Raw genomic sequence first — 24,946 nt, forward strand, 5'->3', positions numbered from 1 at the left:
AATTTTCAGCAATTTAATAGCTACTTTGCTGTTAGAAGTAGATTCTGACCTTCTCATACAGCCATGCTAGAAAGTCTACCATAGAGTGATTTTTCAAACTGATACCCTTTAAAATTAATACCATCAGAGCTTAAATGGAGTCTGATTTTATACTCAATAGCTAGCATAGAATATGATGATATACAGTAAATATGCAGTAAATACTATAGTGGAATTTAAATACGTTTACACATCAACACTTGGAATGGAGTGTTATATTCTGAGCATATGAAAACATACTAATTGATACTTTCCACTAATTTGCCTTTTTTGTTTGTTGCTGTAATAGTGACAATTTACTTATTATGATTAATATATTAAGAACATAATTTTTTTTTAAAAAAAAATCAGATCCTGTTAGTATTATATCATTTTTACCTGGAAAAAAATGGAACCACATCTTACTTACATTTTTCTACTTTCCAGTTTCTACATTAACTATTAAAAATCTTTATTTTATATTAAGAATACTAATAGAAAAAGTTAGGACCAACAGAATTTGCTTCATTTCAGATATGTAATCTTATCAATTTTGAGACTGATTAAAGAGAAATGTAGTAAAAAGAAATAACACCATTGTTTGTTGCTCACATTTTAGGTAACTCACCATTGTAAAAGAAAGAAAGAAAAGAAAAAGGAAGAAAACTACCTTTCATCCCTACAGTTGAGCACACATTTTTTGAAGAAGATGAATAGGTTGACAGTCAACCAATTAACAGTTCTTCTCTGGAAAAATTTTACATTAAAGGTAGGTAAAGATATGAATGGGAATGTCTATAAGAGCCTGTTGGTTCCATTGCAGTCTGTGTACACCTGTGCATGCACTTTTGAAAAACTCAAAACTGTGGGTAGATCTTCCAAATATATAAAAGCCAATGAATCAACACTGTAGAGTGACATGAAAAAGTGAGGAGAAGGGAAGAGGTAGTTGAGATAGTTCAAGGGGACTTCAGAACCCAGGCCTAGAACTTAGAGGTAGTAATATATACAAAGGCCAGAAGAAAATCCCCAGATAAGGGCTTCTACTGCAGAGAAAAAGGAAGGCAACACAGGAGTGTCTGTAGCTACTGCCTCTAGGTTGGTGTGGAGACTGCTTTTGAAGGAGATTAAAATAGGAAAGGCATGTTTATGAAAGTAATGGAGAGAGAAGCCAACAAAGGGAAGGACATCCTTTCTGGGAATACATGGAGAACTTCCTGGAACTCAGGTACTCCCTCTTTCCTTCCTTTACAGTCTAATGTTTCTGGTCACGAGAACTGGGGGAGAGAGACTAGACAAATCTAGATTCATTTAACCTTGAATTATAGTTTTGAACACATTTCTCAAGTGATCTCCATATCTATTTTCAGCACTGAACAGACTGACCAAAGATTAGAGAGGAGTGAAACAGACTAGTAAAGCAGAGGTACCAAAGCTTGTCATTGTTTTTCAAGTTACAGTAGATAGTTGCAGGGCCAAAAGTCAGTGTTTTACCAAAGTAGCCTTAAAGGTCTTGCAAAATAACCTAGGCAACTTAATTATAATCCACATATCAGAGATGGAATCTATAGAAAATCTTGTAGAAAACTAATGATATACTGTCCAACTGGGTATCTTCTAAAATTAGTGATTTTAAGGTCAACACAGAATAAGTGAACCAAGGTATCTTTATTTAAGCTTTTCTTTAATAAGAATTCTGTCCCCTTATTTCTTCATTTTGAGAGATTTGGGATTTACTAGTGGTCATTCAAGTGGCTATGTAAAATCCCAGCGATTATAGGTGGTCTGGTCATAGAAGAGCTTCTAGTCTGTAAATACTGGCCTTGTCTCATAATCTGGCATGTCATGACAAAAGTGTTGAAAGAGAAGGACATCCTCTACTTTGGTGTGTAACAGGCTAAGGGCCCAGGAGTTTGTTTGGCTTTGTCCTTTTATAGTTGCCCTATGGCCTCATTTTCTAAATAGCTTAACAATTACTTAGATTAATTTAGGAGACATTGTGACAAAGGCATCATTAATTTAGTGATTATTCTGTCCAGAGAATAACTTATAAGAGCTATAGTTTCAGTTTCAAATGAGGAAGTTTAGTAAGCATGCAGCAAGCTAAAGTGAAAGAACAAAAGGAAAGCAGCAGATAGATAACAAAAGTGTGTGTTCACAAAATCAGTAGACATTGACTGGGGAGGTCCCATTGAGACAGTCTGCTAGAGTGTGGGACTGAGAATCCCAGACAGAGCAGTGCTCCCTTGGGTGAGGACTTTAAGTAAAAGAAGAAATATAAAGTGGCAGATAGACAGCAAAACATCAAATCAGGTCCTTATTACATCCAGCAGAAGCATCTGGGGAAGCACTGTTTAAACAGTCATGCTGGGGTGCCTGACAGAGAGTCCAAGGCAGAATGTCCTCTGCATGGATGAGTTTCTGGCTTCTCATTCCCAGCACAGGTATATTATAACGTGAGATCAACAATAGCAACCTCAGATGGAAATGGTTACTTCTACCTGTTCTCAAGGCCACATGGTTTTTAATACTGTTAGCTGTTTGCTATTCCCTTCCTCCTTGCCACAGCATCAGGGGCCAGCCTTCCTAGAACAATGATTCTTGGAGGACCCTTGAGATAAACAGGTTCAAATATGAAGAAAGGGTTCCTCACTCCCATAGTCCACTCTCAGCATGTATAAATAGCACATGATAGTTTGCCAATACAACTTATAAATGATGATGCACCAGTTTTCTATGTTATCTGTAAGATTATTTGTGAGAACTGAATGCATAGAATATATACCATACTTTTAATGGCTGACAGGTCATAAGTTCAGGTCCTAAGCATACATTGTCCCTTTATTCTATGGTGGTCCAGAAGTAAAAATATCATAAAACTCCCATTTGTATTGAATGTGTACTCTTTACTCTTAAGCTAATCAATAATTTTTTTCTAATTTTAGAAGAGGCGGATGATTAGTTCAGTAACAGAAGTCTTGGCAGCATTGTTGTTTGTAATAATGCTGTTGATATTCCGTACACTTACTGGTATAGATGTTGCTGAGCCAAATCATTTCGAGCCTCAATCCGTTTCTACCATACCTTCTTTCATCAAAGATGCCAAGGATTGGGAATTGATTTACATACCTTCTGATATTGATGTGGTAACAGAAATTATGGAGAATGTAAAGAAGAATCTCAACACCACCATAAAAGGTTAGACAAGCAAGTTTTCTAGAAAAGACTGATATATCTGTAAAAACAAAATAATGCTGAAAGTTAAGGTTGAAAGGGATCCTGTGTTCTATACTATTAAGACTTGCAATGTGGTGGTAATAACTAGGTCAATGTAGAATTGGTAGAGACAGACAAATCAGTAAGAGAAGAGAGAACCCAAACGTAGATCTATTACACTAAAACACCAGAATGACTTTGATAATGATGCACCAGAATGTGGTGAAAGAAATCTATTCAACAATAGTACTGGAATAATTGGACACCAACAGCTATAATAATGAAAATCCATATCTTCTCTAAAATTAACTAAAAATGAGTCATAGATCTAAATGTAAAATGATAAAGCCTTTAGAAGAGAACATGTGAGAAAATCTTTATAACTTGAAGCTAGTTGATTCCTTAAGCATGATACAAAATTCATGATGAATAAGAAAGATGTGAGTTATTCGGATTCCTGTTATATAATACAGAAGTGCTTGCTTTTGGAGTTATAAGTCATTCTCTGTTTCTTACAGTTGATCTGAAACTGGTATTTTTCTACCTTGCTGTAATGTTAAAAACAAAGGTCCGTCAATATTTCTCTTTAGGTTATCATTTTGTGAAGATTGGTTTGGGGGCTTGGGTTTGTTTGTTTTCAATGCAGATTGCACCTATGGGTCCTCTACATTCTAGGCAAGCCTTCTGATAAGCTGTGTCCCCAGCCCTGGAGCTTTCAGTTCTACATAAATTAAAAACTATGCCAGCAATATTGTAACCCTCAAATATATCTTTGAAAGTCAAGCAAAGCTAAAGTTTATTCAAAGAAAAATTATTACAGTTTTAAAAAAGAAAAATAACAGGACAGAAAAAGTATAATTTCAGCAGCTGCCCAGAGAAAGAAATCTCATTCGAGGAATAATTATTCCACTTTTTTTCTTTCTTTTTTTCATTTCTGCCTTCCTAGCAGTGATCCTGCCTTCCTGGGGGGTGGTCCCTTGTCCGGGTCATAAATCTGCCAAACTGGACTAACTCTTTTATGTTTTGGGTAGCTTGAAATGTTAGGTCTCTACCCAGAGGAACCAGTTTTCCCTTGTTTCTGTGTCATTCTCCCCTCTAAGAAGGTAACCCTAAAATCCTTTAGGATATGGGCTAAAATTGTGGAATATACATAACCCATCTTCATGGAAATCTGAAAATCCAGTTCCAAATATGGTACCAATGTAGGAAAGGAAGTCCTGGACTGACAACTGGAAAGAGAATTGAGGGAGAAGTAAAGGTAAGACTTATTAGAATTACAAGCCTTAAAATGGGAAGGAGCCAGGAGAGGCTGGAAAAAATATTTTAAATGTCCAAATCAGTCCGTAAGAGTGTCTTGATAGGTTCACAGAGCATGCATCCTCTGTGCTCCTGTTTTTTGAGCATACCATATATCTATTTAATGTATATGTGTCAGTGGATCTCAGTGTACTTGGGTGGTACAAGCACTATGGCAGTCGTTAATGTTATTATCACCTCCAAAGAAACTGTATGTCTCTGAACTCTGCCATATCAGGAAACACTAGAATGCTTTCTGTCTCTGTAGATTGTCTTGGTTGGATGTACATTGTGCTACATCACATAATGTTTTCATAGTAGAATTTTATAAAACACCTCTAAGATTTTGTACCCAAAGTCAACATTTAAGAAAAAAGGTCACAAGATTCACAATATTTTAATAAGTTTTTATCTGTATAAAGTAGTATCTTACCTCTCAAACAGGATTATCAGATGTTTTTATTTAAACAGATAATTTTGTCTCCCTGTAGTTCAAGGTTTTCCTTCAGAAGCAGAGTTTGAGAACTATAGTCTGCTTGGTTTTGCATCTCAGAAAGTGCTGGGTGCTGTTGTTTTTGACTGTGGCTTCAAAAGCAAAATTGATACTCTGCCACTTCAGGTAAGAAAATTTTACTTTTCACATAAAGATTTTCAAATAAATTGTGTTCTCATAACAGTACCTTTTGTGTTTAAGATTTTTTAATGAATTAATTACTATTAGCCCAATTTTGCAAATGAAGAAAGTATCATTCCTGAGAACAAACTAGTAATATGTAATAAAAGAAGAATATTAATCCATCTGTGTTGACTTATTGCCTTTATACATATTACTGATTATAAGGGAGCATGATTCTAAGTCTTCATTATCATCTTGACTAGATTTAGAATCACCTAAGAAACCTATAAAGGTATTTTCAGAAAGGGTCACTAAGGGAAAAAGACCCATCCTAAATGTGAAGACAATATCCCATGGCTATATAGACAAAATAAAAGGAGGAAAGAAAAAAGCCAGCAGAGTCCTGGTATTTCCCTTTTTCTCTTTCTTGGCTACAGTGTGAACTTCTCTGCTCTACTGTGCCTTTCTTAAACCTCTGAAATTGAGTCAAAGTAAATCTTTATTCCTTGAAATTATTTCTGTCAGGTGTTGTGGTCCCGGCAACACAAAACATACAGGAGAGTATTGTAGACTAAGGGGAAACCTTAGTTAACCAGCACTTCTCATAGTACATATGGGGTAGCAAAGATGTGTTTTAAGTCAGAGGCATTTCTATTAGCAGACAACTGAACTCAGAAATCCTTTCTTTGAATCAAAGACAGAATATAATTCCTTTTATAAATCTCCAGAAAACTTGAAGACTTGGCTGAATCAATTCAGCCTTAGAATATCAGAACAGAAGAAAAACTAGTGGTGTCACAGAAAGAAGAGGAAAGAGCAATGCTTTGAATTTGAAGTCTCTAGCAAAATTTATATAGGGCATCCCATCCTGGTGGTTATAGAAATAAAAGATCACTCTGTAGAATCTAGAGATGGAGCCACACCCACTGTTTCTAAGACAGGTGCCTCTGGGAAGGCGGAAGTAGGATCCATATCATCTCAATGTCTAGCCCATATTTTCAAGGCTCCATTCATCTATGTCAGCTTTCTGTAACATAGAGCTGTATCTCTGTTGATGAGGATTTAGGCACATGTGTATTTTCTCAACAGACATTGACTCAAAGTGTCTGTGGTTGCTTGAAATAAAATGGCCCCCATGGGCCCCTAGGGATTGACACTATTAGGAAGTGTGGCCTTGGTGGAGTAAGTGTGGCTTTGTTGGAGGAGATGTGTCACTAGAGGACAGGATTTGAGGTCTCACTTGCTCAAGTCATACCTAGTATGACATTCTTTTCCTGCTGCCTGTGGATCCAGATGTTGAACTCTCAGTTCATTTTCCAGCACTATGTCTACCTGTGCCACCATGCTTCCCACCATGACAATGGGCTAAACCTCTGAAGTGTAAGCCAGCCCCCATAAGTGGAGTTTTCCTGTGCTGACCACCTGCTCCCAAATAATGGGCAGCCACTTCCCAAATAACTGACTCAGAGGCTTAATATAAGTTATAAATGCTCAGCCAGTAGCTCAGACTTACACTTAAATTAACCCGTATTTCTTATCTATGCTTTGCCACATGGCTTGGTACCTTTTCTTAGTACAGCATGCCCATCTTGTTTCTCTGTATCTCCTCACAACTCTCTAACAAAGGCCTTTAAGGATCCAGCCTCAAAGGCTCTCTCTCAGAGTTCAAAGGAGACTCTATAACCAGCTAAGGATCTAATCTGAAGGCTAAAGAATCAGTCTACGCACTGTGCTCTTTCAGTCTATCTCTTTATTGTTCTAAGTAAACTCCCTCATCTCACCACTGTTCTCTCTTTCTTCTACCCAGAGTCTCCAAAGTTTTCTAGTTTTTATGCATACACTGTTAGAATTCTGCCCTCACTCCAACTCTATGACTGCACAGGCACAGTTCAGGAGTTAAGCAAAGGTTCTTGCATCTTACGTCATCAGTGTGCACTGGTGACTACATGCACGGTGTGGTCACACAATCAGCACATGCATGGTGTAGCTCCCTAAGCCCCCTTCACCGGGAGCCCTTAAAAAGATGGATGCAGACCCCCACCCTCTCTCTGTTCTGCTCTGCTCTCTCTCTCTTTCTCCCCACACTCCACCATCTTTCTCTCTCTTTCCTCCCCAGGCCTGGTCCTTTTATCCCTCCTCCTCTTCCTCCTAATAAAGCTCTCCACTACTAAGCAACCAGGTTCTGTCATGACCATGACCTTTCTGCCAGTAACCAGCGCAGCCACCAGCGCTGTTTATCATTCATTTCACATACAATCAGCAATTCTCTGGCCAAAGCAAGGTCACAAGGCTTGAATTCTTTCAGGGTCATAAAGGCAGATAAGAACTGCACAAGGTGGTAACTGTCAGGTTTTCTTTATGACTCAAGGTGGGAGTGACTTGTAATAGCCTCAGTAAACTTCTAAAGGGAACAGGGTCAAATGAGAGGGAGAGAGATCTTAAATCAATTAGGGAAATCTAAGAAGGGAAAAGGGGGAATCCATCTGTAATACTGCATTCCTAAGAGTGGTTAGATAATAAGGTAATTAATAAACCAAGGTGAAAGTAAGTACAAAGTGTTAAGTATTTGTTAGTGTGAGGTTAGCTTGTGGCAACACTTTTCCTATCTACTAGTAGGGTGAAACCAGGGCACACTTAATTCCCTATCTGTCTAAAGGCTGTGAATCAATAAATTCAGAAATGTAATTCTGTGTGCTTGGGTGTCTGAGAATGTCTCAAATGAGATACTTTTGCCTGGACACTTAACACTGAGCAAATGCTTGCCAATGAAGACAATTGCAGGAAGGCAGATCTCTACACTTACATTGGAGAAAGGAACAAAGACCTGGTTGTGGGAAACAGGTTTTGACTGTGTGACTGTTTCACACATAGCTAGGGAATGTTATCATTATACCCCAAATGCATAGGGGAAATCGTGCCCAATAAATGATCAGAACACCACTAAACTGTGGGAAATGAATCCCAAATTTGTAACAGATGGGAAAAGCCTATAGCAAGAAAACAGCCAATTCATTCAAAAGGCAGTAATTCCAAAAATGCCTTGCGTGATGGTTTCCTCCAGCAGAATCCTTATTCTGATAAGTTGACCTTATTAAATGACAGCTATATCCCTACTTCATAATCCTGCAAACTGTAATAGCTTGTAACAATGGCTCCTGACAACTCTCCTGACTCCACCCTTCTTCACCCCAGCATCCTTAGTTTGGTCACCCCACCTATACTTCCCTCCTGGCTACCAGCTAGTCAATGTTTTATTAAACCAATCCGAGTGACAAATCTTTACAGTGTATAAGAAGATTATTCCACAGCAAGCCCCAGTGAAATGTTTTCCTTTATAAGATTTGCTGAGGTCATGGTGTCTCTTAACAGCAATAAAACCCTAAGACAATATCTTCATGTTTTATTTTCCCTACCTATAGACTGTTCTCAAATTTTTTTAATGAAAGTCCCACTGCTAAAATTCCCATAAATTGTCTCTAGTGCTTAGCCTATTTTGATAATTTTCTCTCTAAAATTTTATCTATTTATTTATTTATTTATTTATTTGTTTGTTTGTTTGTTTATTTATTTATTTATTTGTTGTTGTTTATGATGTGTGTGTGAGCACAGGCACTCAGCCACAACCACAGAACACTTGTAGAGGTCAGGGGACAACTTTGGAGACTCAGTCTCCTCCCACTGTGGGTTGTGGGAATCAGACTAGCAAAGCAAGTACTTTTACGCCCAGAGCCATCTTGACAGCCTTGTTTTGATGGTGTTCTAATGAATACTCTGGTATCTGTTGGTGACTTCATTTATCATGTCAAACTAATAGATTCCAGTTCTCTTTAGTTTGTTTTACTGACAAAACTTTTGTTTATCCATGTGAATATCACAGGGAACCTGTTCAACCTTAGATGAGATCATGTCATTATCCTAGTAAAAGACTGTAGTGTGGGTACTTGACATGGCTCCATAGGTGAAGTGCTTGCTTTGAAAGCCTGATGACCTGAGGTTGATCTTTGGAACCTGTGGCAGAAGTAGACAACTGACTCCTGAAAGATATCCTCTGATGTATAGGCCATGAATATACCTGTGTGTTCCCTCTTTCCCCACCCCTCTCATATATATAAATACACACAATAATAATAATAATACATTTTGAAAAAAATTTTTAAATTCTAGTGGCTTACAATAGGTTCATATACAGTATTTGGCACAAGATTTATGGCCATCCAGGTATGTCTCCATTCCCATATCTGCAATTTTTTTACTATTTACCCAAGAAGCTCCATAGAGATACCATATATTTCTGCTTCTGGGATTTGGGCCATGTAATTTTCTTTAACATGGGGTTGCTCCTGTGAATTTTCATTCATCTTATAGTTGTATCCCTACCCTTTCTGTTCTTTTGTAATAATCTATGCCTATTTCTTATAGTCAAACTTCTTTTAGGGAACATAGACAGTTCTGTATGTTTTCAACAGGGATTTTAATATAAGGAAATATTTTATGTGTACCATTTAATTATAACTGAATCACTGTTAGCCAACAATGTAGAGTGTCTAGGGTGCTTTCCCAGTTAGATGAACTGTACCTCTTTTGAGCCCTTAGTTGTTAGGCCGTCCATTGGTGTGTCATTTTCCATTCATCCTACAAGGATTGGATGGATTCAAGTACCTGTTTTGTCTATAGTTCTGCAAACATTTATTGCTCAGCTTTTTATTTTGCCAATATAAGTTTAAATAGGTAGTTTATATTTCTGTAGTATACATTTACATTTATTTCATTGCATGTCCTTGATAATCTTTTCATGCATGTCTTGTGTGTTTTCTGTATTTTGAGTAGAATTCAAATGTGTCTAGTGTGCATACATTCTCTACCTTGCTCATTGTAAATGCTAGGCATACAGAATTTATCAGATTGGTTTCATCCTTAAAGTCACATGTTTTTCTAGTAGGATGTAACTTTATTGCTAATATTGCTTTTAAAGTTTCTTTGTGACTTTCAATATATATGACTTCTTATTAATACTTTCAGATAAAATACCATTTGCGTTTTATTGGTGTGCAGAGGACCATCTGGTGGCCAGAAAAGACAGGCTGGAAAACAACAGTTCTTTTTCCTAATCATCCTTCTATACAACCCAGGAATCCAGATTTTCATGATGAAGAAAGTCCTGGTAAGCAGATCCTTCAGCATGCTTATTTTATCCAAATGGTCACATGTGAGTGTATACATAAACATATACCTGTGTTTAAATATTTGTATTTAACAAACAAGAAATGTTTATTCTTCATGGTAATTAAAATTTATATTGTAACAATACTACTTTTCAGTCTTTACTCTTGATAAACTTACATATATTGTATCCACCTTCAGTTCTCATATCAATATAAATATATTTTTAAATTTACTTTTATTCAAATGTATTTGATGTATATGTGTGGTGATTTGAAAGAAAATGGCCCCCAAAGGGAGTGGTACTATTAGGAGGTGTGGTTTTGTTGACATAGGTGTGGCCTTGTTGGAGGAAGTGTGTCACTGTTGGGGAAGGCTTTGAGGTCTCCTTTGCTCAAGCTTCTCTCTCTGTGATACTCAATTCACTTCCTGTTGCCTGCATATTAACATGTAACAGCTCCTCCAGCACCGTGTCTGCCTACATGCCACCATGCTCCCCACTATGATAATGGACTAAACCTCTGAAACTGTAAGCCACCACCTCAGCTAAATGTTTTCCTTTATAAGAGTTGTCATGGTCATGGTGTCTTTACAGCATTAGAAACCCTAACTAAGACACTATGTATATATGTCTGGGGTTCAGTGTCATACTTCAATACATACCTATAGAGTGCTGCATCAAATCTTGCTTCTCTTCTAGCTCCCATAATCACAGTTCAATATTTAGATTAATTTTATTTAATTACTGTAACTGAATGGTCATGACATGGTGTTAGTTATTTGGCGCTCTTACCCTGCAAGGAAACGTCCCGAAACACGACAAATCCACAGAAGAGTTTTTATTAAGATAGGATAGGAAGAGACAGACAGGCCTGTGGGAAACACACATGGTCAAGAGGAGAGTGAGAGACCAGTGCAAAATGGTGCCGGCTTATAAAGGGTAGACCCTGCATGCGTACAGGAACTCATGTGGCTATTCCACGCATGCGTGTAGATCACATAGCCACAAGCTTTCTTTAAGCAACCATGCAAAGCCACAGAGTCCTAGTCACACAAGATGTTTTGACTTGGAAATGGCTATTTTGAACTGGAAATAACTAGGCGGAAGTGTCTAGGTCCGTCAGGCATGCCCAACTGTGGGGGCATGTTGTGACTTCATATCACATGGGTGTGTGGGTGTGTGGGTTCATGCGGATCCGTGAAATGAAGACTCAGAGGCATCTTAAAAATAAATCTAGCCGTTCCTGGCTACAAGGGTGTCCTAGGGCAGTTTTATTTCTCTCCATTGCAATTTAGCCACTCAATTTCCATGTGCTCAAAACAACCTGAAAGGAGCTCCCAACAATACAATGCCAAGTGCAAATTCCTCCATTTGTCAGATACCAAGGGTTTCCTGAAACAAGGTTTGCATTGGCCTTTGTGTCCTGAGACAGGATTCACACAGAGGGCAACAAGGAAAACAAAAGGTGTCTGCTAAACAAAAGATGGCTTAGGGCTAGGTGCTGCTCTCTGGAGCCAGGCCAGGTGCAGCTCAGCAGGAGTGCCACCCTGGGTTACACTGAGAGCACACAGTACTTGTTTGTCTGTCCCTGTCTTATTTAACTTAACAGGATATCACTCCTATGTTGCCATGTTGCTGCAAATGCATGATTTTGAAGTAATCTATGTAAGACAGTTATTGACAACCTCACTGTTTAAACCAATTAAAAGTTTTGAGTTCTTTTTTATTGATGGTCAGACCAAGAACAGGCTCCTGCCTCTGAAAAGTCTGTTGATGCCCAAGTTGAGGTACAGCATTTTTAAAGACAAAACCATAATTATGTCAATGCTCAAGGTGTGTGTGTGGGTGGGGGGGGTGTACATTAGTGAGGGATTTGGTGTGGCCTAGCAACATCTGCTTTCTTTGCAAGACTCAGTGGTATCTTCTAGACACTTCATAATATGTTTGCACTATATTTCAGACCATGGACTATTTCTGAAGTGTTGCCAAAGCAGAAAAGGCTTGGTAGGGGTGGAAGCCTAAGGAGTGACTAGACAGACAAAGTTGGGACGGGATGGTGTTACCTTCATCATTTCAATTTAATACTTCTTTATTGCTAAATAATACTTCTCTGTTGTCTCCATCCTACTGATGAATACCTAGGCAGATTCCATATCTCAGCTACTATGAAGATTGCCACAATAACCCTGAGCATGTGTCTATCTCCTTGGCTATGCCAATTTGTTTCTTTTGAATACGTCTGTAGAAGCAACGTAGCTATTGTTGGTTAAGCGGCGGCCATGCCAAAGGCAGAGAGCGCTGGCGGAAGAATCATGAGCTATGGATACCTTTCTAGAGCTTTTTTAGGAGAGAGAGAGAGAAAGAGAGACCACATGGAGGGGAGAGAGTATGGAAGGAGAGAGTACAGAAAGAGGGAGAGAGATATTCCATGGAAGGTCACAACCTCTTTTTAGGCTGGGATGCCATGCAGGCTGGTGACATAATAAGAACATAATCCTTACAGCTATATTTTCCCTTTTATTAAAATAGATTCTTTTCTCACATAATATATCTGATCACAGTCTCCCCTCCCTCTACTCCTCCCAGTTCCTCCCTACCTCCATTCCCATCCTCTCCATTCCCTTTCTGTCTCTCATTAAAAATTAATAGGCTATTAACAGCAAAATTAATAGAGATAACAGCAAAACATAACAAAGAATAAGATAAAACAAAGCCATCACATTGAAGTTGGACAAGGCAAACCAACAAAAGGAAAATATCCTGAAGAGAATCAGAGACCCACTCATTCACATACTCAGGAATCCCACAAAAAAACACTAGTCTAGAAGCCATAGTATAATATATACATGGAGGACCTGCTGCAGACCATGATAGGCCCTGCCGCTTCAGTCTCTGTAAGTTCTTATCCGCTTTGATCGTGTTGATTTAGAGGGCCTTGATTTCTTGGTGTCCTCCATCCCCTCTGGCTCTTACACTCATTCCACCTCTTCTTCCATGGAGTTCCTTGAGCCCTGAGGGGAAGGATTTGATGGTGATATTGTTAGTTATTTATCGGGGCTCTTACCCGCGAGGAACACGTCCCGAACACGACAAGCCCACAGAAGAGTTGTTTATTAATATAGGATAGGAAGAGACGTGACAGGCCTGTGTGAAGCACACACGTGAGTGAGGAGAGGAGAGAAGAGAAGAAGAGGAGAGAGAGAAGAGAGAAGAGAAGAAGAGGAGAGAGAGAAGAGAGAAGAGAAGAAGAGGAGAGAGAGAAGAGAAGAGAAGAGAGGAGAGGAGAGGAGAAGAGAAGAGAGGAGAGGAGAGGAGAGGAGAGGAGAGGAGAAGAGAAGAGAAGAGAAGAGAAGAAGAGAAGAGAGAGGAGAAGAGAGAAGAGAGAGACCTGTGCAACATGGCGCCGCATGGGTTCAGGACAGCATAGATTACATGGCCACATGCGCTTTACACAACCATGTAAAGCCACGGAGTCCTAGCCATGCGAGATGTTCTGACCTGGAAATGGCTATTTTGAACCAGAAATAATTAGGCGGTCCGCCGGACAAGCCCAACCCTGTGGACATGTTGTGATTTCCTATCATTCCTGACTTATTTTCTCTTAAAAAAGAAAAAAAAATGTGGATGAGTGGGTATGGGGCGCCGTTTCTCTCAAAGACTGCTTCAGGCTGAATGGTGGACGTCGATTGGTCCTTGAAGGGAAATGGGGAGGCTGGCTCCTGAAGTCCTGGGATGAAGTCCTGCATCTGTGGCCATCCTTCATGGTGTGGCTGGTCCTGGGATGAAGTTCTGTCTTGCCTTGTCCTGCAGCTGTCCGTCCTTTATGGTGTGGCTGGGAACCTTCTGTCTGACAAGACACTGGTGACATAAAAGCTTAGAGAAAAGACTCATTATTACTTTGTTTTTTGGAGTTGACATTTATCTGAGGTAGATCTGGCCTGTCTGGAGACATGTTAAAAAGGTGGCTGTGATGTTTTAGTACTCTGCTTGATTTTTTACCTGAGACAAGCCCTGTTTAAGGCAGTTTATTTAAGGCACCTGTTTGTTTTGTTAGTTTAGCATTGTATAGTGATAGACTGTTATATCCTTACCGCCTGGATATTTTGATGGTCCCTTTTGCCTCCGGCCCTATATAGCCCTAGTTGGGAAAGGGGTGATACCTTATTCCTCTGGAATTGGTGACAAGGCAGTGGATCCTGGTGTCCTCTGGAGCTTGAGAGTGGAAGAGAACTTATTTTTTTGAATTAGGGACAAGGCAAAGATCATGGCCCTGTCTGTATGCACATGAGAAACACAGGCGGTAACTTTAAAGTGAGACAATGAGCTCTTATCTTAGTTGGAAACCTTTCTCATTAAGTAACTCTGAAAGTGCAATTAAATCTGGTGAGGTAAATAAGGCTGTCCTCTGTTCCCGACAATAGAAAGGAGGAGTGACATCCTAAAACTCCCAGGACTGAGTCAATGGCTTTGGTGTCCAGAAGGAAAGAAACTGATCACTTCCCTCCTGAGTTCTGGGTTCCCTGCTGTGTCTGTAGCCAAGCCTAGGTTTGCTGGAGGTCTTAGCTTGATGTACCCATGCATCTTGGTGCCTGGGGGCAGTCAGCTGACTGGTTATCTTTCTAGGCAGCAAAAGGACAAGGCTGTTGATGGGCAGGGCATTCGCTAGCCCGTGGCCTTTTTCATTTAAAACAGGGACCCAACAGCTTTTGGGAGTCAGCGAGTGCCAGCATTTGGCAATTTTGTTTTCGGGCTTCTCTTTCCTGGCACACCTCAAACGCCACAGATGACTCTTTTGCCCGTGGGGTCAGGATCCTTGTTCTCCAGATACTTAACTTTTAGCCAGGAACAAGAAACGGATTTTACTCTGTGTCCTGAATTTTTCCTGACGATTGGTGGCTAAAGGACAGCTTTTGGAATGATTGCCAGCAGGCAGACTGTAAACTGATCCTTTGGAAGACTTGCTTGAGGCTATAAGCTGATTTTTTTTTTTGGCTTGGGAGCCATCCCAATTATTGTAAACTTAATTGTTTAGATATCAGCTGCTTTTAGATCCGTCCATGGTTCTCAGGGCAGTTTGAGAATGAGTGGGTGGAGTTAAGGTGAGTTAGGGCAAGTCTTAGAAACTGCCCAATCCCGCGCATTTGAGCCCACCCACTGCCGGCACGGAAGTCAGACAGAAAAGGTTACACGTGGCAGACGCCTTAGTGGGAAAGGAAAGAAAGGGATTAGAGCTTTAGCAGAAAGCTTGGAGATGAGGCAACTCTTATTTTCCCGTTCACTGGCTGAGGTACCTGCCACACTGTTAAGCGGCCAGATTTACCGGTACCTGCCCCATCCACCAATGTAAGTGGGTGGTATCTGCCCTCTGTCCCTTGGCTGTAGCTGAGTGGAAAATAAAAATTAAAATAACAAACTGGGATCAGACTCCAATCTTGGGTGTCCCTAAAGAATGGAGAGAGATCTAAGAATCAGCTCAAGTTCACCATCCTCTTCGTCAAGGGATGGGAAGGGCTGCGACTGTGCTGTAGTGGTCCACCCGGTAGACCCCAGACAACATTATGCTCCGAGCAAAAATGTGCCTGCCGTTGCCAGCACAGCCTGAGGACAATCCCCGGGATTGTCCGTCGCAAACATATAGCTCAGATTTCAGCCATTAGAACAGCAGACTCACTGTAAAAAATCCTGGTGGTATCAGTGGTGGAAAGCCGCGCTTCTCATGGCTGGCCACCACCCACAGCGGCCAACTGGAGGTGCGTGCTGGTTGGCGGAAGAATCACAAGCCATGGTTACCTTTCTAGAGCTTTATTGAGAGAGAGAAAGCTAAGATAAAGAGCAACTCTTTCTATTTGCCTGTTCGCTGGCCAGAATTAGATAACTTCCGCAAAATATCGGGATCTTTTGTTATTTTTTTAAAGCATACTTGGGCCATCTCTCAGTACAGAGATGGATAAGCTTAGGAATCTTTAAGTAAAGCCTCGCCTCAAGAAGACAGCCTAAGGGATCACGTGGGAAGCCTTATTTTCCATGTCTGCAGTGGAGAGGCAGAAAAAAAACAAACATGATCTGGAACCAAGACCTCCCGGAGGCTGGACAGATCTCGGGCACAAGCCGCCTTATCAGCTCGTCAGCTGATAAGCAGGGGCCCCACTGTATGAGGCAAGGACTCCCCGGGAGCCCTTAACGCCCAGCAACCCCATCAGGCGAAAGAATGTGCCGGCTTCACATAGCCCCAGGACGCACCCAATGGTGGTGGTCCTTTCGCGAAAAATATCTCAAGCTACAGATGTGGGATGTGGCTGGAAATCTGGGCCCGCGATGGGGGCTGACCGTAGCCAGTGAAGACCATGGCTAGGGGTTCCCTGGTCTCAAGAATAACCAGTGAGGTATCAGACGCTCAACGGTCGTTCTCACGGATTCAGGAAACCGTTCATGCTAGCCGAAAAGGGGAAAACTCACCAATCGGTAGCGGTGTTGCATGTGGATTTGTGCGACCAGGCTAATGGAGAGTGATCTGTCATGAACGGAGCAGAGTTCCCGGATAGTGTAGCGCAGAGTTTCGGTCCCCGGTTCCGGGGTTTCTAGGCACAAAGTGCCCGGAAGCACCCGTTCCCTCACAGCACCAATGTTAGTTATTATGGCACTCTTACCCTGGGAGGAACATGTCCCGAACACGACAAGACCACAGAAGAGCTGTTTATTAATATAGGATAGGAAGAGACGTGACAGGCCTGTGTGAAGCACACAGGTGAGTGAGGAGAGAGAGAGGAGAGAAGAAGAGGAAAGAGAGAAAAGAAGAGAGAAGAGGAGAGAGGAGAAGAGAGAGAAGAGAGAGACCTGTGCAACATGGCACCAGCTTTTTAAAGAGTGGGCCGCACATGCGTATAGGACAGCATGTGGCTACTCCATGCATGCATGTAGATTACATGGCCGCGGACGCTTTACGCAACCATGTAAAGCCACGGAGTCCCGGTCCCGCAAGATGTCTGACCCGGACATGGCTATTCTGAACTGGAAATAGTTAGGCGGTCCGCCGGGCAAGCCCAACCGTGTGGACATGTAATTTTCTATTAACAGTAGAATTTGGTTTTACCCTAGGTCACTGGGCTATTTAGTCTCTGTTTTGTGGCCATGCAAGTAATGTTGGGTATAGATTCCATCAACTAGAGTGGGCCTCAAGTCAAATCCAATATTGGTTGGTTACTCCCACAGGCTTTATGCCAGCATTGCCCTAGCATATCTTTCAAATAGTTCACCATTGTAGATCAAGGAGTTTATGGCTGGCTTGGTGTTTACATTTCTCTTTTGATAGCATGCAGAGTACTTTCCTATACAAAAGACTCTTGTCTAGAAAGAACATAGGGGAGAAGACTCTGTATAGGTAGGAGCTTGACTTCTCCAGTTCAATGAGTTGTGTAGGTATTGCCTTCAACCATGGGGCCTTGCTGTCAATTTGTGGAAAGCAACCTGTAGTCTTGGCAACAGCCTGTGTTTGGGGACACCTTTGGCCAACAATTCAATTAGATTTAACTCAGTCCTGGCGCTGGAAGCTTCAATTGGTGAAAACAGATGTCCAGTTGGGGCTCTGTCTCCCCATTATTTGTCAATTTCATTTAGTTCACTTCATATATGTATATGTTTTAGAAAGTTTCTACTGTGTTAGGTTTCCATACTATCACTCAAATGTCGCTTAACTTTAGCTGTCTCTGCCTGCATTCCCTCCCTCATTCTCCGTTTCCCTCTCCCATCCCACTTGATCCTCCCATCCCAGCATCCCTATTCTTCCAGAACTTACCTGTTCTATTTCTCTTTCTTAATGAGATCTATCTGTACCCCTTTCTCCCTTAATCTATACCTAATCTCTGTGGTTCTATGGATCATGGCTTACTTACTAATGACTTAACAGCTAATATTTCACTTATTTTATTGACCTTAGCCATTCTGACAGGTGTAAGATGAAATCTCAAAATAGTTTTGATTTTCATTTTCCTGATGGCTAAGGGTGTTGAACATTATTTGAAGTGTTTCTCAGCCATTTAAGTTTCTTCTTGAGAATTATGTTTAGATTTGTATTCCATTTTTTCATTGGCTTATATGTTTTCCTGATATCTAGTTTTTTGAGTTCTTTATATATTTGGGGTATTAACCTTCTATTGGATGTATAATTGGTAAAAATCTTCTATCATTCTGTAAGTTGCTGCTTTGTCCAAATTATGGTAAGCTTTGCCATGCAAAATCTTTTCTTTCAGTTATATGAGGTCCCATTTATTAATTGTTGATCTTATAGCCTGTCTTAACAGTATTGTGTTCAGAAAGTAATCTCCTGTGCCAATGTATTCAAGGCTATTCCCTACTCTTCTATCAGGTTCAGTGTATCAGGTTTTATATTGATGTTTTTAATCTACCTTGAAATTGAGTCTTGTGCAGGGTGATAAGTTTGAATCTATTTGAATTCTTCTACATACCATCCAGTTTGACTAACATCATTTGTTTAAGATACTGTCTTTTTTCCAAGGTATATTTCGGGCTTCTTTATCATAAATCACGTGTTCATAGGTGTGTGGATTTATGTCCAGGCCTTCAATTCAACTCCATTGATCAACATGTCGGGTTTTTTTGTTTTGTTTTGTACCAATACCATGCTGTTTTTATTACCATAGCTCTGTAGTACAACTTGAGATCAGGGATGGTGATAACTCTAGCAGTTCTTTTATCATTCAATATTGTTTTGGCTACATAAGATTTTATGTTTCCATATGAAACTGAAAATTGTCCTTTCAAGATCTGTGAAAAATTGTGTTTGTTTTGTGTTGGCCAACTACTCCTAGGCATTGGGACTGTCCTGGAGTGTGGTTGATATGCACAGTGACACTCCACTAGAGAAAATTTATTTTTATTTTCCAATGGGTATCAATTAAAAATAGCTTCTTGGTTGAGGTGGGATCCTGTGTCTACTTACCCATCTCATTGCCAGACCCCATCTTACTTGACCTTGTGTGGGTCTTATACTTCCTAGCTCCATCCATTTACTTACATATTTCATAATTTTGTTTTTCTTAAAAGCTTAACAATTAATAAATTTAAGCTTTCTTTAATAGTTTAACAGATATTATTAGTAATGATCCATTGCATAAATGTACCACACTTCATTATCCATTCATCAGTTGATAGACGTTCAAGCTGTTTCCAATTTCTGGCTATCATAAAAGAGCATCAATGAACATGGATGAATTGATTTCTCTGTAGGACATAGCAATGTAGGATATACAATCCTTTGGGTATATGCCAAAGAATGGTATAGCTGGATCTTTGAATCAGTCATTCTCAGCTGCATGAGGAATGGTCACACTAATTTCCACAGTGGCTATACAAGTTTCCACTCCCACCAGCAATGAATGGTGTTCTTCTTTTTCCACATCCTCACACCAGCATGTATTCTCATTTGTTTTTATTGACCCCACCCTTACGCTAACATTTGATGACTTCCGGTAGGTTGGCAGTGTTTCAGGACAGGCCCACATCTAAGAATATTTGAACAACACAAATTGAACTTAATGAGTTTTTTTTTTAAGTTGAGAGAAATCACAAAGTCAGGTGAGTAGGAACATGAGAGTGCATCTGGAGCTGTGGGAGGGTGACTCTGATCAAAATACATTGTATGATATATCTTTGTCCTCGATTCTATCACATTGATCAGTGTTTGTGGTTTTGTGCCAGTGCCATGCTGTTTTTACTACTATGGCTCTGTAGTATAACTTGAAATCAAGTGACACATTGTTTTCTGGAAGACAAAACCACTGCAAGTATGAACTCACAACAGCTTTGGTTGTCTGCACAAGACCCTCACAAGATCAAGCCAATCTATATTCTAGAATGGAATATGAAGGAATTCATGCACCCCCACTTAGAGAGTGAGAAGCTGAGAAGCTATGGACAATTGATGGCTCTGGGGAGGAAGAATCAATTTTCTTTAAGGATGTGGTTCAGGGTAGGTTAACCACATTCCAGTGAATGGCCACACACCTGGAATTATAGAGATATCACAAATTAGAGTCAGTGAATTATTAAATAGTAATATAAAGGAAAACTAGATGTGGTGGATCTGGGAGAAGTAAGAAAAGGAGTTGAGGGTGAATATGTTCAAAACATATGAAATTCTCAAGGAATGAATAAACATTTATATAAATATATAAAAAGTATAGTCAAGGCAGATAGAGAAATTGTGATTATTTTTACTTTTTTATTTTGAGATTTTTGACATAATTTCTCCGTTCCTTTTCCTCTCTCCAAACCCTATCATATACCTCTTCCTTCAAATCCACTACCTCTTTTATTGTTACTACATGTAATGTTTCAGGGCTGATCATTTGTCACTGGACAATCAATTTGTTTGCTCCTCCCTGGAGAAAACCAAATCTTCCCTTCTAACTGTCTTTGATTGCCTATAGTTTTGTTGTTGTTGTTTTGTGTGTGTGTGGGGGGGGGGTGTTGAGGCCTCATTGCTTATATCCTTGTGTTCTTTAGCACGTCCACTGGTGCCTTCCTTTTTTGGCTCATGTTTGGATAGCCACGTTGGTGAGATATTATAGGTGCAGCTTCTGACATTACTAGGAGACACACTTTCACAGCAAAGTTTCTGATCCTCTAGCACTTAAAATCTTTTGACACACAAACCTTTCACAGTGTTCCCTGAGTCTAGGTGAGGGAGTGTTTTGCAAATGTGTATCCATTTGGACTGGGCTCTACAAATCTGCATTTTTATTGATTGTAGTTTTCTGTAGTGGTTCATCTACAAGAGAAATTTCCTTGATGAGGGGTGAAGATTACATTTACTTGTATAAGGACAAATGTGTATAGATTGTTGTTAGCAGTTAAACTTGTTTAGCAAAGTAGTGGCTGTAGATTTCCCTCCAATAACCATGATTTTACTAGCACTGAGTAGTTAGCTAGGTTTCCAGAACCAGGTATCCCTCTTGTTAAGCAGTTAAGTTCAATTAAAGAGCTATTGGTTACTACCAAGTTTTACAAGCCACTATTGAACTCTTAATGTTATTATGCCTCACTGGTCAATGGTGTGGTTCATAGGCGTCACAGCTGGGTGGGACTGTTGGTTACCTGCCTCCTTTGGAAACTTGTGTGCTGCCTTCTGATACCATGGAATCTAGTCTTCCAGGAGGAGCCATATAGGTCAGTTCTAGCTCTGGAGTTTATGCTGTCTGAAGTTGATGCTGTCTTCTACACTAAGACTTATCTTCTATCTCTGATGGGCAACCAAGGGCAACAGCAATAGGCCCTGTGTTTGGGGAGTCTCTTGGACAGCCCTCGCCAACTGCTCAAAAGAAGGATTTTCATGTTTGATAGTGTAGTTTTTGATAGGTATCTTGGGCTCTTGGAGGGAGCTCTGTCAGCCCAGTAAGAAAAATTCATTTAAACTATGTATGTATATTTATACAGAGAATTACTTGTATTATAGGTTTTGGGGGTTATGTTTTTGGTTTTTTTATTTGTTTGTTTTAGGTTTTTGTTGATGTTGTTTGTGTTTTTTCTTAGTAAATATTTAATAGTATTATTAGTTGTGGCTTTTTTAGACATCCTTATTGTAGCAATTGTGTTTTAACTTTTGATATCACATGAGTTATTTGGGGTGATTTTCAGTATGTTTCCTCAAGTTTTGTACAAATTACCTAGGATCTTATTAAAACACAAATTCTAATTCAGTGAAAGAAAGAAAAAAACTAATGCCAATTCTTTGAAAATTATTCTAAAGCATGAAAATAGAGGGACACCTTCTAAATTAATGGTATAAGGTCAGCATTACCCTGTTACCAAATTAGTCAAGGACAGACACACACACTCACCAAACCACATACAAACTCTAGCCAAATATTCCTGATGGAAACAGATACAAAGAATACTAAGAATAGCAAAATACTAGCAAACCAAGCTGGAGAGATGGCTCAGTGGAAAAGACTGCTTGTTATGAAAGCATTAGGCCCCAGCACCCATGTTTAAAAAGGAGGGTGTGCCTGTGTATATCTATATCTTTAGTAATGAGGAGCAAAGACAAATAGATCCTGGTATCTCACTGGCCAGTGAACTGAGTGGAAATAACAATGTTCAGATTCATTGAGAGACTATCTCAAAAAGCTAAGGTGGAGAACAATAGACGTGGATCCCTAACATGTCCTGCTGCCCTCTGCATGTGTGCACATAGGCACACACAGCCACACACAGTTGTACATGCACATATCATATACCCATTAAAAACACTAGCAAATCAAATCCAACATCCTATCAAAGATTGTTTATCACAATCAAGTTCAGTTAATCTAGAGAGGCAAGGATGATTCCTGTATATAACCCTTTTTAAGTGTAGTATACCATATAAGCATAAAGGTAAAATCATAATTATCTCAATAGATATAGAGAAGGCATTTGATAAAATACAATATTCCTTTATGATAAAGCCCTGAACAAATTATGTATAGACTGATCATACTCTAAGTATAATAAAGGATAGCCCATATCTAACATCATACTAAATACAGAAAAGCTGAAAGCATTTCTTCTAAGATCAGGAACAAGGCAAGAGTGCCCAGTTTCACTGTTCTTGTTCAGTACCAGTTAGGCAAGGCAATTAAATAAAGATAGGAAACCAAGAGCAGAAGTCTAACTATCCCAGATTGCATTTGTACATCAGTAATGAAATTGCTAAGAAGCAGATCATGAAAATAATTCCACACAGTAATTACAAAAAAAAAAAAAAAATACCTAGGAATAAATTTAACCAAGATCTGAAAGACCTCTATAATGAAAATTATAAAAATACTTTTTTTAAAGAGAAAATGAGAATGTCTTCATGTTCGTTAATTGGAAAAATTAATATTTTTTAAATGTCCACAGTATCTAGTTTATGGATTCATTGCAGTTCTTTTCCATATTTGTGTAGTTACATTGTAGTATTCTTTCCAAGAATACTCACTTTAAATTGTTAATGTTACTGGCCTATTTGTGTCTATGTATAGCTATTAATTTTATGTAAAATGTTAAAAATTAGTGATAATTTTTATTTAAATTTTTTGAGAATTGTACACAAGTACTATATTTATATCCTTCCACCCTCTAACTTCCACTGTATCCTACAGCACTCCCTCAAAATGGTCTCCATCTGCTGCAAAATCAGCTTCTTTGCTGATGAGCGAGAGCTGCACTCATCTGTGGTTATAAGGATGAGTATTTAGAATATTCTTAGAAACAGTATTGGTTTAGGAAAATGGCAGTGGTGTCTTCTCCACTAGGACCTATGACAACTCCAGGCACTGACAGATGTCTTCTAATTTCTTATTTTTGCTTATATGTGTGTGTAGTGTGCCTGCATGTATATATCCATATTCACATATCTGTGGGTACATATGTGTCCTTGGGGGGACAGTTGTGTGTCTTCCTTGATTGTTCTCTTCCTTATGTATTGAGATAGGATCTCTTGATGAACTTGTAGCTTGACGTTTCAATTAGTCTAGCTACCAGGGATACCCATGTCCACCTCCTGCATGCTGGGATAACAGAAAAGCTGCCACGCCTACCTGGCATTTTCTTGGGTCCTGGGCATCTGAAGTCCTGTCTTTATGCTTGTTGGCTCACAGTTTTCCTGCTTTTCTATCAACCTAGTCCCCAGTTTCTGATTTTATCTATGCTATGCTTTGTTGAACGTAAGTCTTTGTGTTATTCTTTACTTTTTGCCTCTTTATAATTTCTGGTTCTGGGATTTCATTCCTTTACTTACATTTTCAAGCCATGGTCTTCCCAATATTTAATTGCATTGTCATTCTTTTTGTAGGTAGAAAATTTAGCAAGCTTGTTAGTAGACTATTTAGCAAGCTTGCCAGTTTTCTTTTTACTTTTTTTAATTAATTTTTTTCATTTATTTTACTTACCTACCACACTTTCTTCTCCCTCCTCTCCTCTCATTCTTTCCCCCTCCTCCCCTTTACCACCTCCCATCAACTCCTCAGCCTCCATTCAGAAAGGGGCAGGCCTCCCATGGGAGTCAATAAAGCATGGCACATCAAGTTGAGGCAGGACAAAGTTCCTCCTCCTTCATCAAGGCTGGGTTAAGCAACCCAGCATGGGGAATAGGTTCCCAAATGCCAGCTGAAGCACCAGGGACAGGTCCTGATCCCACTGTTAGTGAGCCGTACAAACAACTACACAGCTGTCACCCATGTGCAGAGGACCTATATTGGTCCCATGCAGGCTCCCTAACTGTTGCTCCATAATCCGAGCATTCCCACAAGCTCAGGTCAGCTGTTTGTGTGGGTTCTTCTGTCATGATCTTGCTCTTACAATTCCATCTCCTTCTCTTCAGCAGGACTCCCGAAGCTTGGCCCAGTGCTTGGCTGTGGATCTCAGCATCTGCTTCCATCAGTTGCTGGTTGAAGGCTTTTTTATGACAATTAGGGTAGTCACCAGTCTGATTACAGGAGAAGGCCAGTGCAGGCATCCTCTCCATTGTTGCTAGGAGTTTTAGCTGGGGTCATTCTTGTAGATTCCAGAGCGTTTCCCTGGCACCAAGTTTCCCCCAACCCAAAGATGCGCTCCCATCAAGACATCTCTTTCATCACTCCCACCTCTATTCTGCCCCC

At 39.8% G+C, this 24,946-nt stretch overlaps 1 protein-coding gene across 1 annotated transcript in view; it reads left to right on the forward strand.

Annotated features, from left to right (window-relative positions):
• Positions 1-727: 727 nt before the first annotated feature.
• LOC118577265 (ATP-binding cassette sub-family A member 3-like) overlaps positions 728-24,946 on the forward strand; it is a 141,816-nt gene continuing 117,597 nt past the window's right edge. Inside the window, exons 1-4 of the mRNA XM_036177397.1 lie at positions 728-787; positions 2,964-3,216; positions 5,022-5,149; positions 10,166-10,307. Of these exons, the coding sequence (XP_036033290.1) occupies positions 728-787; positions 2,964-3,216; positions 5,022-5,149; positions 10,166-10,307 (583 nt within the window). The remainder of the gene's footprint in view (positions 788-2,963; positions 3,217-5,021; positions 5,150-10,165; positions 10,308-24,946) is intronic.

Source organism: Onychomys torridus, chromosome 1 (genome assembly GCF_903995425.1).
Source record: "Onychomys torridus chromosome 1, mOncTor1.1, whole genome shotgun sequence".
Classification (NCBI taxonomy): Eukaryota; Metazoa; Chordata; class Mammalia; order Rodentia; family Cricetidae; genus Onychomys; species Onychomys torridus.